The sequence below is a fragment of the Engystomops pustulosus genome, chromosome 2, assembly GCF_040894005.1.
Source record: "Engystomops pustulosus chromosome 2, aEngPut4.maternal, whole genome shotgun sequence".
Taxonomy (NCBI): Eukaryota; Metazoa; Chordata; class Amphibia; order Anura; family Leptodactylidae; genus Engystomops; species Engystomops pustulosus.
This window is the reverse complement of record NC_092412.1, coordinates 20,978,603-20,993,725: the sequence shown is the minus strand read 5'-3', so window position 1 is coordinate 20,993,725 and position 15,123 is coordinate 20,978,603. Positions and strand designations below refer to the sequence as shown.

The 15,123-nt window shown below is 44.1% G+C and overlaps 1 protein-coding gene across 2 annotated transcripts in view; it reads left to right on the top strand.

Annotated features, from left to right (window-relative positions):
* LOC140117334 (retinal guanylyl cyclase 2-like) overlaps positions 1-15,123 on the top strand; it is a 71,849-nt gene that overhangs the window by 10,092 nt on the left and 46,634 nt on the right. For both annotated transcript variants that reach the window (XM_072133931.1, XM_072133932.1), the window contains exons 3-5: positions 6,030-6,331; positions 7,629-7,983; positions 14,706-14,790. In XM_072133931.1, the coding sequence (XP_071990032.1) occupies positions 6,030-6,331; positions 7,629-7,983; positions 14,706-14,790 (742 nt within the window). The remainder of the gene's footprint in view (positions 1-6,029; positions 6,332-7,628; positions 7,984-14,705; positions 14,791-15,123) is intronic.

Below are 15,123 nucleotides of genomic sequence, written 5' to 3'. Positions count from 1 at the left end.
AACCCAGAAAAAGCAAAAAAAAAAAAAAAAACATGCACAAATGTTCTGATTAAAGGTAAGTGCCCCCCTAAATGGTGAAATGGTAAGAAAACAGAAAGAACAAAAAGAAATTTCATTAAATTTATTGAAATTATGGAAAAGATATAACAAGTAAGTAAAAAGTAAAAGTAATTTTTGTCATTAAAATTTTTAAATGACAATTAATATGTAATTAATATTTATAGTTAATCCTGGTTCTTATGACAATGCAACATTTTTAAAATACTATTGTCAGAGAGACAAAAAAATTTTTGGCTGGGGTTACAATTATAAACTATACAGTTCCGACTTACATACAAATTCAACTTAAGAACAAACCTACAGAACCTATCTTGTATGTAACCTGGGGACTGCCTGTATATATATATATATATATATAAAAATCTCATGTCACAAAAAACAAGATCTCATACAGGTCCAAAAGCAAAATAAGGGTACATACACACGCGGTATGCCCACCGTACGGGCATACCGCCGTGTTCTGGAGAGGAGGAGGAGGTGACCCCTCCTCCCTCTATAAAAAACAGCGGTGCACGGCCGCACACTCGCCGAAAGATAGAGCATGCCACATGTGTGTGCACCGTATCTCCGCCGTGCCGCTATTGCCGTCCATGGGGACGTACATGCGGCCGCATGTACGGCTCTGCAGATGGTAGTATGAATGAGCCCTAAATGTAAAGTTTTGGGACCCGAAGCTACAGATTTACATAAGGGAATGTAATTGTCCTTCCTACAGTTCTAAAAGTTGTAACAACTAAACCCAAGAAAAAAATCCCATCAATCACTCTACCTAGAAATAAAAAATCATAAAAGTCTCTCAATAAATGACATAAAAAACATTAGATTACGCCACAACATAAGACAACTAGTCCTGTAACTGACGAGCCTTACTACTGGAACATACAATGGAAACATTAAAATGCATTGGATTTTTGGGTGGCAGAGTAATCTATTGACCCCTCAGACTTTAGGGTTTTGTTGTGACTGCTTCCGATGCAGCTCCAGTTTAAGACCTTTCTGTGAACTCTCTCACCCAATAAGCAGAGCTGGGAATGGTCACATGATACACTACCATTTAGCTCCACCTCCTTCGAAGGGAAACCTCCTTTTCCTGAACAATACAGAGAGACGGTTCCACTCTCTGTATAAGCTTCTTCACTTTTTATCAGATATTCTAATTTAAAAGGAGCAGTGCAGGTGTCCCAGCTTCGATCTTCCTCCTCCCACATTTGCTCCCACACTTTTTTGGCATTGCCTATCTTGCCGTCTGACCACGCCCATCAGGGGTACATGAAATAGTGACAAGATCTGTGGTTTCCCAGTGCTCACTTCTAAATTTACTATGCAGAGAAAGGGGCAGCATTCTGGTAATGACAGGATGCTCAAGCTGAGTTTCAAAGAGACACCGAGCTGTCAGTCAAAAGAAGGAGGTGTGGTCACTGGCAGACCTGAGAAACCATGACTCTTCTCTTCAGAATTGACTCTTTGCCTACTCATTTGCATATCAGAACAATGGCTGTAATTAGGGTACCGTGCCTCAGTGGCAAATCATTTTAGGTGATATGGGGAGGACCTTTGACCCTCTAACTTACTGGTGTGAGGGGTAAAATTCTGGTGTTGGGTCTTCTTTAAAGGGATTCGGTCCACATAATCAATCCTTTTGTCACTCCCACTAGAGAAGGTCCCTGTATCCGCACAACATGATGGACCTAATCTCTAGACCTGACCTCACCTAGACCTTTCCTCTTTTTGGTACCAGTTATTTTGACACCATAAACTTTTGATACCTGAAGAGCTGAGATGCCGAAGCGATGAGATGTAACCTTTGGCAGGTAAATGTTTGTGTTTTCATCCACCAACACGTAAATGTCACGTCTCTTCCATCTGACAGAAGCTTTTCCCGGGGGATCAAGGAAAGGCATAAAAAATTAGAAAGAAATATAGATGAAAAAATGTAAATGTGGGAATATTCAGTACAAAGGGGAAAAAAGTGAAATGTGTCGGGAAACATCCAGTAAGTAAAAATAGATGAATATCCTGGACGAAATCCGACAAGTGTCAGTATATAGAATATATACTCATTATCAGTGTCCTAATAAGCTGTAATAGGGCCGATACTGCGCAGGAAGTGGTGGAATCCTGGAAAGATACATTATACATAAAGGAAAGATTTGCAACATTGGGGCAGATTTACTTACCCGGTCCATTCGCGATCCAACGGCGCGTTCTCTGCGGTGGATTCGGGTCCGGCCGGGATTCACTAAGGTAGTTTCTCCGACGTCCACCAGGTGGACATCGGAACGCACTAGAGTTCACCGTCATATCGTGGGTGAAGGTAAGTGCGAGTCCAGCGACACTTTTTTTTTTTTAAATGCGGCGGTTTTTCCGAATCCGTCGGGTTTTCGTTCGCTCACGCCCCCCATTTCTGTCGCGTGCATGCCAGCGCCGATGCGCCAAAATCCCAGGGCAATACAGGGAAAATCGGCGCAAATCGGAAATATTCGGGTAACACGTCGGGAAACCGCTAATTTTGCCTAATTTGTCTCTGCAACAATGTAACAGTGAGTGATCGGGAGGCCGCCCCTAATTCTCCACATGCCCCGCCTACATACTTGTCATCTGTCCCAAATTTGTCAGGACAGGTACATATATTTAGAGACAGTTCAAGCCCCACAAGGAGAAGCTATAACTACAGCTATGAAGTCAATGAGAGACTGAGATGCAAGGAACCCCATTTCCATCAATATTAATGGGTCCAGTAATATAGAATAAGATAAGATAATCCTTTATTATAATCCTTAATATATACCTGTATCCCATTTTCCTGTCCTTAGCAGTTGGAATAAAGATTCTGGTCAGCTCACCTCTTATGGGCTCATTCAGACGGGAAAGAGTGTTTGTCTCTCCCATCTCCTCACCCCGGCCAGGTGCTCATCCAGGATCCGGTCCTGGTGAGCACTTGGCCGTCATCATGTTTAGTCAGGGGCACTTACTCATAGACCCACACACTGTGACTGTGGTAATCTTCTTATATTTATTATCCATGGCCTCTTTTCTTCTAAAAGCAACTTTTTGAATTATGCCAATGAGCCTGAGGAGCTCCTTGAACTTGTTACTAGAGTTGCAGCTTCAAAGGTTCTTACACTGTGTAGTAGCCCTTCGCACCATGTGCTAAAACCTTCTCTACTGCATTGAGATTACATCAGGCACAGGGAGGGGGAAGTGCTGAGGTATAAGAGTGGGAGACTGTGTAACAGCCTGTGAAATTGCAGCACAGAGCGGCTCTGGTAACGCCACTGTAGTAGTTCTGGTTCATCTGCATAATTTAGAAGGCAGGAGGCCAGGTCTGGATCCATAAGTAAGTACCCTTGGTTTATCATGGTGGATTTTGATGGTAGCTTTCCTTTAAGTGCAGTTCTCTTCAGTGCACAAGGCAAAACTGGAAAGAGGAGGAAAAACCTGGGATTGGAACAATCCTTTGTAGGGGTTTTAAAAATGATCAATACTTTATTTTTCAACACATTTTTCAACAATTGGTGATTTGTAGAGGAAGAGTTGTAGACCCAGAGACCTACTCGTTTTGCCTAGGATGTCTGGAAGTACATTGACCACCAGGATGAAGGATTGTAAACCAAGCACTGACATACTGGTGTGTGCCCCCTCTGCCAGGATCTGCTCTTCTTTTAGCTTCTCATACCCTGGTTTTTACAAAAAAAGCTTTAAAAATTATGAGCCAAATGAGCCTAAGGGGCTCGGGGCACCTTAGGTTTTAATAGAGCCTGGAGCCCCTCAGACTCATTTGCATATTTTTAAAACCTTTAAAAACCAAGGGCATAGGGAGATTAAAGTAGAGCAGGTCCTGCCAGAGGGGGCACACACCAGTATGTCAGTGTGCTAGGTTTACAATCCTTCATCTTGGTGGTAGATGGATAAGGTTTGGTAAGAGCTGTAGTGGGCCAGGTGATCACCGGTCAGAAGGCAACAAAAAATGTCCTTTTTTTAGATAAAACACACATTTTATTCAAAAATCACTAGAAATAGCAGCGGTTCATCAGGGAGGAAGCTTAGTAATGGAGTTGCGCCTTCCCCAATGCGTTTGAAACTCAAATCGTGCGTTCTTTGTCAGGAGGACGCTGGAATTTTTTGAATTTTTTGGATGCCTTGGTCATGGTCTAGTTGTAACTTATGCTGTAGTCCCCACAGTCCCATTCGGTGGGTGGTGCCAGACTCTTATCCGTCCTGGGACCGCCCACCTGACAGTACACAGCTCTCCTTGTATATCTGGGGGTCTTATTCCTCGGGAGAGGTAAAGTCTTGGGAAAGGTAAAGTGTTAACAGGGAGGACCCCCTTCTACTATGTCACCCCCTGCACATTATTTGCCAGATGTAATGTAATTTGTTCCATCTTCTCTGGATTGGTTACTACTAGAGATGAGCGTGCACTAAAATGCTCGGGTGCTCGTTACTCGAGCCGAACATTTCCCGATGCTCGAGTGCTCGTTTCGAGTAACGAGCCCCATTGAAATCAATGGGAGACCCGAGCATTTTTCAGTAAAATTATAAACTTAACGAGCACAGTGAAAGAACACAGTGCAGAACAGATTGCAGATGTTCGGGAACATCTGCAATCTGTTCCGGAGACACGCGTGCAGAACGGTGTTCTCCGCAATAGTATTTGAAGAACAATATGTGTGAAGAACAACTTGCAGATGTTTGGAAACATCTGCAAGTTGTTCTTCACACATATTGTTCTTCAAATACTATTGCGGAGAACACCGTTCTGCACGCGTGTCTCCGGGACATCTGCGATCTGCTCCGGAGACACCCGTGCAGAACGGTGTTCTCCGCAATAGTATTTGAAGAACAATGTGTAGAGAACAACTTGCAGATGTTGCCAAACATCTGTAATGTGTTCTTCACACATATTGTTCTTCAAATACTATTGCAGAGAACACCGTTCTGCACGCGTGTCTCCGGAACAGATTGCAGATGTTCCCGAACATCTGCAATCTGTTCTGCACTGTGTTCTTTCACTGTTTTCTTCAATTAAACAATTAAATTAAATGTTTTAATTGTATCTTTTTACTGTTCTTCACTTTTTTTTTTAAATTAAATGCTCGTTATCGAGCAGGGCAAATACTCGTCCGAGCAACGAGCCGGTCCGAGTATGCTAATACTCGACCGAGCATCAAGCTCGGACGAGTATACTCGCTCATCACTAGTTACTACCCACAGATTAGGAAACAAAGGCAGATTTTCCACTTCCAAGGCTCCGCTTACACTAGTCATTGTCTCCATGATAACAGACTACACACAAAACTGAGTGTAGTCTGTAGATTAGAGACTTTCTAATTCTTTGGTTCTGTCATCAATATCAGATCTGTGGGGTCCAACTCCTGGTATTACTGGTGTTACTAGTCCAGTGTTGTGGTCTCTTCTTAGTGACTGTAATGTCAGATTCACATTTTAGTCACAATAATTGTGACTAAAATGCAATAGCAATGCAATTTATTGTTTAGCACATAGCCCAACCACATTGGGGCTGTAATACCAATCACAGCCTATGCACAGGGGTGGCGCTCTATGGGGGTCATTTACTAAGGGCCCGATTCGCGTTTTCCCGACGTGTTACCCGAATATTTCTGATTTGCGCCGACGGAAATCGGGGGGCGCGGCCGAACGAAAACCCGACGTATTCGGAAAAACCGCCGCATTTAAAAACCGAAAAAGTGTCGCTTGGGGAGCGCTTACCTTCACCTGGTCCGAGGTGGTGCATTCCGGCGCAATGAGATGACTTTTCAGCGCAGCAGCGCCACCTGGTGGACGGCGGAGGAACTACCTTCATAAGTCCCGGCCGGACCCGAATCCAGAGCAGAGAATGCGCCGCTGGATCGCGAATGGGCCGGGTAAGTAAATCTGCCCCAATGTGTTTCATCTCTTATATTCAGGATAATGAAAGGGTTTACTCCATCCTATTCTTCTTCTTCCAGTGATCATCATGTGTATGCATTCGGTGCTGGTCGGGGGGAAGGAACAAGCCGCCTTCCTGATAAAAGCCCATGAGATGGGACTGACGGACGGGCGATACGTCTTTGTACCGTATGACACGTTACTATACAGTCTTCCCTATAAGAACAACTCGTACGCCATCTTCGATCAGAACGGTAAACTGCAGGAGGCCTACGACGCGGTGCTGACCATCACCATGGACTACCATGAGAAGTCCTTCTACGATGTCTTCAGCGAGTACAAGGAGAAGGGAGAGATCAGGACAAGTCTGGAGCCGCAGCAAGTGAGTAACGATGAGGCTGCACTGCCCCCTGGTGGACATGTCACTAGGAAGCTAATGCATAGAAATGTATACAGCTACAGAACTGTGCACCCTCTGTGGTGTTAATTTGAATTTGTGTAACATGGTAAGACTTCTATGGACTACAGAGAGGGGCAACATGACAATAGGAGTAAGGGATTTGTAGCTGCACAACCTTTAAAGGGACAATGCATACAGTGATGTCACAGTGCAGGGATAATACACACAGTGATGTCACAGTACAGGGATAATACACACAGTGATGTCACAGTACAGGGATACTACACACAGTGATGTCACAGTGCAGGGATAATACACACAGTGATGTCACAGTACAGGGATAATACACACAGTGATGTCACAATTCAAGGATAATACACACAGTGATGTCACAGTACAGAGATAATACACACAGTGATATCACAGTACAGGGATAATACACACAGTGATGTCACAGTACAGGGATAATACACACAGTGATGTCACAGTACAGGGATAATACACACAGTGATGTCACAGTACAGGGATAATACACACAGTGATGTCACAGTACAGGGATAATACACACAGTAATGTCACAGTACAAGGATAATGCACAATGATGTCACAGTACAGAGACAATACACACAGTGATGTCACAGTGCAGGGACAATACACACAGTGATGTCACAGTACAGAGATAATACACACAGTGATGTCACAGTGCAGAGATAATACACACAGTGATGTCACAGTACAGGAATAATACACACAGTGATGTCACAGTATAGAGATAATACACACAGTGATGTCACAGTACAGAGATAATACACACAGTGATGTCACAGTACAGGGATAATACACACAGTGATGTCACAGTACAGAGATAATACACACAGTGATGTCACAGTACAGGGATAATACACACAGTGATGTCACAGTACAGGGATAATACACACAGTGATGTCACAGTACAGGGATGATACACACAGTGATGCCACAGTACAGAGATAATACACACAGTGATGTCACAGTACAGGATACTGCACACAGTGATGTCACAGTACAGAGATAATACACACAGTGATGTCACAGTACAGGGATAATACACACAGTGATGTCACAGTACAGGGAAAATACACACAGTGATGTCACAGTACAGGGATAATACACACAGTGATGTCACAGTACAGAAATAATAATGAATGCCACAAAGAATATAATATTGGAGATGTGTGAAGCTTTCATGTCTCGCACGTTCAGTCCTGCCTTTATCTATACCATCTTTGCCTTCCCGTAGGTCTCCCCGTTATTCGGAACCATCTATGATTCTATGTATTTAATGGCCAAAGCAATGAGCAGCGCCTGGAAACAAGGGGCATGGATTTCCGGATCTAACCTTGTGGAATATACCAAAAACTTGGATTACCCTGGATTTACTCATATGCTGTATACAGATGGGAAGGGGAACGGGCTCAGCAGCTTTGTGGTTTTGGACACTGATGGTAAAGTGAATCAGCTCTTCCCAACCTACTCTGTGGAGATGGCTTCTAATTTAGTGCGCTTTTTGGGAAAGACCATACGTTTTCCTGGTGGGACTCCTCCTCCTGCAGACTCCAGTTGTTGGTTTGATCCAGACACGTTGTGCATTGGAGGTAAGTCATGCTTATTGAGATCAGCTCTGATCTTCAAGTCCTAATGATTTTCCTAATGAAAACCTTCATCTGGAATATTGACCTTGAGGGTGCGGTCACACGTTGCAACAGCTGAAAGAGATTTGCCAAATTGAATAGTTGTTAACACTTGCGTTTACAAAATGCTAATGTTAACAAACTCATGAGTTAACACAATATTAACACAGGTGTTAACAATACAGTAACGGTTGCGTTTTGTAAACGCAAGTGTTGACAGTTGTTTAATTAGGCAAATCTTTCTTCGGCTGTTGCAATGCGTTTTTAAATGCATGTGTTGAATGCGACGTGTGACCGCACCCTAAGGGCGCGTTCACACGTTGCGCTTTCGTCGCGTTCATAACGCGACGCTAGCGCACAGTGGGCGGGGCTCGGGCCGAACGCATATGCGTTTCCCGGGAAACGCATGCGATTGATAACCCGATCGCATGCGTTTCTCTGGAAACGCATATGCGATCGCCCCAAACTCCGCCCCCTGTGCGCTAGCGTCGCGTTATGAACGCGACGAAAGCGCAACGTGTGAACGCGCCCTAAAACAAACAACACGAGAGAACTAAACCCCTGAAAATAGCAAAATATAACAGAACTTCAGCTTTACTTGATCTCAGTGGACATGAGTTGCAATACCAGTCATACAAAAATGTGCGAAATAAGTATTTAAAAACATCACTAATTTTCCAAATATTAATTTTCCAAAATATCTGGTGAGAATTGACATTAAATTCTCAGCAGAGGTCTCTAACAATCCGTCTAATCCACACTGGCTAAGAAATCACCATAGATGCCCATAAATTATGTGTAATAATGAGAAACGACACAGCAAAAAGTATTGAACACACGAAAAAAGAGAAGTGCAAAAAAACCCTGGAAAGTCATGACACCTGCAGAGATCTGTCAGTAATTAGAAGGCAATCCTGACACTAAGGGCGCTGTCCCACGTTGCGTTCGCAAACGCAGACGCATTCAAAACCGCACCCACCGGGGCGGTCCGCGGTCCGATCGCATCGGCGTTTCTATGGAAACGCCTGCGATCGGGAACGCAAAACACCGGCGGCTCGTACTCGATCGCAGGCGTTTCCATAGAAACGCCGATGCGATCGGACCGCGGACCGCCCCGGTGGGCGCGGTTTTGAATGCGTCTGCGTTTGCGAACGCAACGTGGGACAGCGCCCTAAGGCCCGTTCCCCACTTGCGAGTGTGATGCGATGAACTCGCATCACACTCGCAACGCAAGCTGCCGGGAACGCACGGCCTGAACGCTGCACCGCGGGAGTGAACTGACATGCTGAGTTCACTCCCGCGGTGCAGCGTTCAGGCCGTGCGTTCCCGGCAGCTTGCGTTGCGAGTGTGATGCGAGTTCATCGCATCACACTCGCAAGTGGGGAACGGGCCTTAGGGTGAAGACACACATGGCGTTTTTGGGCCGTTTTTGGGCCGTTTTTACTAAGTGCGTTTTCAGATTGTTAAAAACGCATGCGTTAAAAAACGCATCCGTTTTTTAAAAGCGCATGCGGTTTTTGAAAACGCATGCGTTTTTGTCCATTTTTCATTGCGCAATTTCGGAAAAACGGACAAAAACGCATGCGGTTTCAAAAAACGCATGCGTTTTTAAAAACGGATGCGGTTTTTAACGCATGCGTTTTTAACGATCTGAAAAGGCACTTAGTAAAAACGGCCCAAAAACGGCCCAAAAACGCCATGTGTGTCTTCACCCTTAGGGGCACATTTACTTACCTGGTCCATTCGCGATCCAGTAAAGTAGTTCCTCCGACGTCCACCAGGTGTCGCTGCTGCACTGATGTTCATCGGAATGCACTGAAGTTCACCAAGCCGAGCCGGGTGCAGGTAAGCGCGTGTCCAGCGACACTTTTTTTTAAAAAATGTGGCGGTTTTTCCAAATCCGTCGGGTTTTCGTACGGCCACGCCCCCCCCATTTCTGTCGCGTGCATGCCGGCGCCGATGCACCACAATCCGATCGCGTGTGCCAAAAACCCGGCGCAATCCAGGGAAAATCGCTGCAAAGCGGAAAAATTCAGGTAAATCACCGTAAAAACGTGATTCGTGATTAGTAAATGACCATAATAGTGATACATATTATCAGCTGGTGGAACTGAGGAGCCGCACAAGAAGGTAACACTATTGATCTGTCTCTGGCCCAATACTACCTTATTGTTACACAATGTACTGATGGCCCTGGTTCTTTCACAAGAATTTACAAACTACTCAAGGTTTGTTGATCACTTTTAGGGTAAGAATCTGAGAACTCCAGAAAACCTGGAATCAGAAACTCCAAAAATCAGAAACTCATCCTCCATGTCCTGTAGGTTCACTCACCACGGAAGAGTAATTTTAGTATATACAGTGAGATATTTTAATTAATAATAACAATATGTGCAGGACCCCTAGTTATGTTATTGTGTGTACCATAAATAATTATAAGTGTGTACTACAAAAATACAGCACAAGAACCAAGCTTAAAGTACAACTGTAAAAGTATAAAAACTTTTGCCTAACTCGGTACTAAACAAAAATAAGCGATTCTCTATTTTACTCTATTTAGCTATCTGCAAGCAGCTAGTAGAGGTTTTACCATGTCCCCCCAGACTATGGGAAACCATAGAGCGCAGCTAGAGACGACCGGAGGCTTAGTAGTAGAAGAGTGCAAAAAAATTGAGTGATGTCACAAGCATGTGACTTATCACATGCTTCAGATCGGCCAATCGCAAACATGCTGTCCTGTTCTGGCTTCAGTGCCCTGAGCTGATGTCACAACTAGGAAGTTCCCACCCACATCAGGAATAGCTGTACTTAATTTAATAAGAAATTGTGTTAGTTGTACCAAATATATTGCAGGCTACGAAGAAGCCAGCAGCCTGATACAGGTATCATCGGAATTAGACAAATATAGCACCAGAACGAAACTCAATAGACAAATATAGCATCAGAACCAAGCTCAATACACAAATATAGCACCAGAACGAAACTCAATAGACAAATATAGCACCAGGACTGAGCTCAATACACAAATATAGCACCAGAACCAAGCTCCATGCAAAATAGTGAGTGTTAAACAAGCTCGAACTAGTCAGCTCACCACTATTTCCATCAATAATAGTCCATTATGGAGTGCAAGAAGGGGAGGAGGATTAGTGTTCTCTTCGGTTTGCAAGTAAATAGAAAAAAGGAAGGAAATCCTGCAAAAAATGTAAAAACTATACTTTATTGAAACATATTATAAAACTAGTGATGTACATCCATGCAAAATAGTAAGTAACACATAAATACTAAGAAGGATTGCAGCTGTCTTTAATGTCAGATACACCCTAGAACTGGGACCCATAACAGAAGAATATAATCGATGGATAGTGACTAGAGAGGTTTCTTCTTTCTGAGGTCGTAACTTTCAGGCTACTGGGGTCACAGATAGTTTGTAGACAATTCTGCACCGATGATACAAAAATACAGCACCAGAACCGGCCTCTGTACAAAAATACAGCACTAGAACCAGCATCCGTACAAAAATACAGCACCAGAACAGGCCTCTACAAAAATACAGCATCAGAACCGGCCTTTGTACAAAAATACAGCACCAGAACTGAGCTCAGTACAAAAAAAAAATAGAACCAAGCTGAGTGCAGAAATACAGCACAAGAACCAGCCTCTGTACAAAAATACAGCGCCAGAACTGAGCGCAGTACAACTGGGTACAAAAAAAAAAATAGAACCAGTCTGAGTGCAGTAATACAGCACCAGAACTGGCCTCTGTACAAAAATACAGCACCAGAACTGGCCTCTGTACAAAAATACAGCACCAGAACCAGGGTCCATGAATGCCTAACCGGCTGCTTTGCTCATTTTGGGGAGCGACAAGGGGTCAGACAGAAATAGATCAGACCCCATCGGACTCCCCATTCTTGTGATCTGTAATGGTCTTACAGGGGTCTCACCCCCACCTATCAACAAGTTAGGATAAGGCCTAACTTGTTTTGTTGGACAACCCCTTTAAATAACTTGGAGCAGGTAGAGGGTATTGGCTCCAAATAGCCAGCACCCACCTGCTCCGAATGGCCCTTTTTGTTTGGACGCCACAATGACATCATGTTTGAAGGCCATAATTCACTACATTTAAGCCCAAAAACAGCAGAATAAGGACTGATGCGCAGAAATGTATTTGTGTGCCGTAAAATATCTGCATATATGGCAGGTAATTCACAGCACCGCGTCTCACCGCACCATGAATGTGCCGACCAGCACATTACACTTTTATACTTCTTAAATTTCTTTGCCAGTGTAGAACGAATGACATCTGCTGATAATTTCATACCAATAGCAACATTTAGAAATAGATTGGCTGATGTGTTCAATACTTATCTCACCCACTGGCCCCTTATTTTCCTAAGAAAGCAGTCATGTTTTACAGATAATATACAATAAATTCAGGTAAGGTAAAAAAAATTGTGTAAAATAATCTATCACTGATAATTATGACGTATTGCTGATGTAATTGATGGATAGTAAATTCTAAATTAGCTGGTACCGCAATGGGCACGGCTTCCATGCCAAATTCATTTACTTCATAGAATGGGGCAGATTTACTTACCCGGTCCATTCGCGATCCAGCGGCGCATTCTCTGCGGTGGATTCGGGTCTTCCGGCGATTCACTAAGGCAGTTCCTCCGATGTCCACTAGGTGTTGCTGCTGCGCTGAAGAGCATCGGAATGCACTGAAGTTCACCGAGCCATCGCGGGTGAAGGTAAGCGTGTGTCGAGCGACACTTCTTTTTTTTTTTTTTTACATTTTTTAATTTCCGAATCCGTCAGGTTTTTTTTACAGACAAGCCCCCCCGATTTCCATCGCGTGCATGCCGGCGCCGATGCGCCACAATCCGATCGCGTGCGCCGAAATCCCAGGGTAATTCAGGGAAAATCGGCTCAAAACGGAAACATTCGGTTAAACCGTCGCAAAAACCCAAATCGGCCCCTTAGTAAATGACCCCCAATGTGTAAGTAGTGTATATCTATGATGTACAGATATACACAGTTATGTGAAACTCTTTGTTAGGTTCCCAAATTTTAAGGAGCAACTTGCTTTTTTTTTCTTTTTTCAGTATATTCAGAATAATGAATGTAACATGTATTTCATGGCTGATTTTTAAGATCAAAAAGTTGAAGCCTTATGGTATGAGATCCTTGGGTTACAGCTACTAACAGCCAGTGTACTGCTAGCGCAATGTGCGTTTCCTTCCATATGGCACACCATCAGTTAAATTTAGGGGCTGGTGTACCTTGTAGAAACCTAGCCAAACAGCACCAGAACACAGTATATGGGGGTCATTTACTAAGGGCCCGATTCGCGTTTTCCCGACGTGTTACCCGAATATTTCCGATTTGCGCCGATTTTCCCTGTATTGCCCCGGGATTTTGGCGCACGCGATCGGATTTTGGCGCATCGGCGCCGGCATGCACGCGATGGAAATCGGGGGCGTGGCCGAGCGAAAACCCGACGGATTCAGATAAACCGCCGCATTTAAAAAAAAGTGTCGCGGAGCTTGCACTTACCTTCACCAGGAATAGGCCGGTGTACTTGAGTGCATTTCAGCGGACTTCAGCGCAGCAGCGACACCTGGTGGACGTCGGAGGAACTACCTTAGTGAATCCCGGCCGGACTCAAATCCACCGCAGAGAATGCGCCGCTGGATCGCGAATGGACCGGGTAAGTAAATCTGCCCCAATGAGCAGCTATTTCCAGAAAGCACATGCACTTAAATAGTTAGTGCCCAAAATCAGCACCGGCACCAATCACAGGCATTATTGGAAGGCGGATTGAGACACACCTGGACCTGAGCTTCTAATAAGGTTTGCCCGGGACCTGAACCGGCAGAGTAAAGTACATATCCAAACTTTGATGTTCAGGTCCGTAGTAGTTAGATGGGGGATGATCCACAACCACATTACCCAGATCCAGGTCCTCCTCCCAATGCTGGTGTCTTTTATGTAGCCAGATACTTCCTCTACCATTAGCTACAGATTTTAGAACAGGAAATTCTATAAATGTAAATGGTTAACCCTTAACGCAGGGGCCCTGTTCCCCTTTCGTTTCACCACTTAACTACAATCCCCTCTTCTTACCTCTACCATCTTCTTATATTAGCTATCCATGGCCTCCTTCCTGACAAATAACTTAAAATTATCCTAATGACCCAGAAGGGCTCCAGGGTGGTGTTAACAGAGCCCCTTTATGCTGCAGCTTCACAGACTGTAACACTGCCCCCTGCTCCCTCAGCACTTCCCCCCTTCCTCTACCTGATGTAATCTCACACCGTGGGAGGTGGGAGTGCTCCTGCACAGTGTATCAGCCTGTGAAGTTACAGCACAGAGGGGCTCTGGTAAATCCCACCACATCTGGTTTATTAGCATAATTTTAAAAGTTGATTTTAGAAGGAAGGAGGCCATGGATAACAAATATAAGAAGATTACCACAGTTACTCCGCCTGGGTCTATGAGTAGTGTATCTGGTTGGTTTATAGTGGTGGATTTTGATGGTAGATTTCCTTTAAGAGATTGCCAAGCAAAATATACTAATGTAAAGGTAAATAATAGTAGGAAGGAAGCTTCTCTATAGCGCCACCTATAGGCACCTGCCTGGTAAGTCCATGTGATCCCCTCTGCCACATTGTCTATTACAGGTATAGAACCGTCTATTGTCATCCTGGTATTCGGCTTGGTGTTTGCCTTGGCTTTATGTGGTGTTGGAGTCTCTTACCTCATCAGGTAAGTCCTGACATTTAGCCTTTAGCGTTGTTTGTACTTTTGCAGCCACCGTACTATTAAATCTTAAAATTAAAAAAAAAATCAGATAAAAGTGTATATCACTCTAGATACTGTTCTGGATAAAGTTCCCATGTTTTGACGGTTGCTATACAATCTGATTCTCCCTGGTAACAGACTACAAACAAACCTTTGTGTAGTCAGATCCTTACAATAGTCCCCCTCTTAAGGGGGTTGTCCTGGAAGGTAACTAATGTACAAAACAATGTCTTGACCCTCTTGAGGATGCCCAGGGGGCTTCAGGTATGTCTGGGAACCTCATACTGAAGTCCCTTC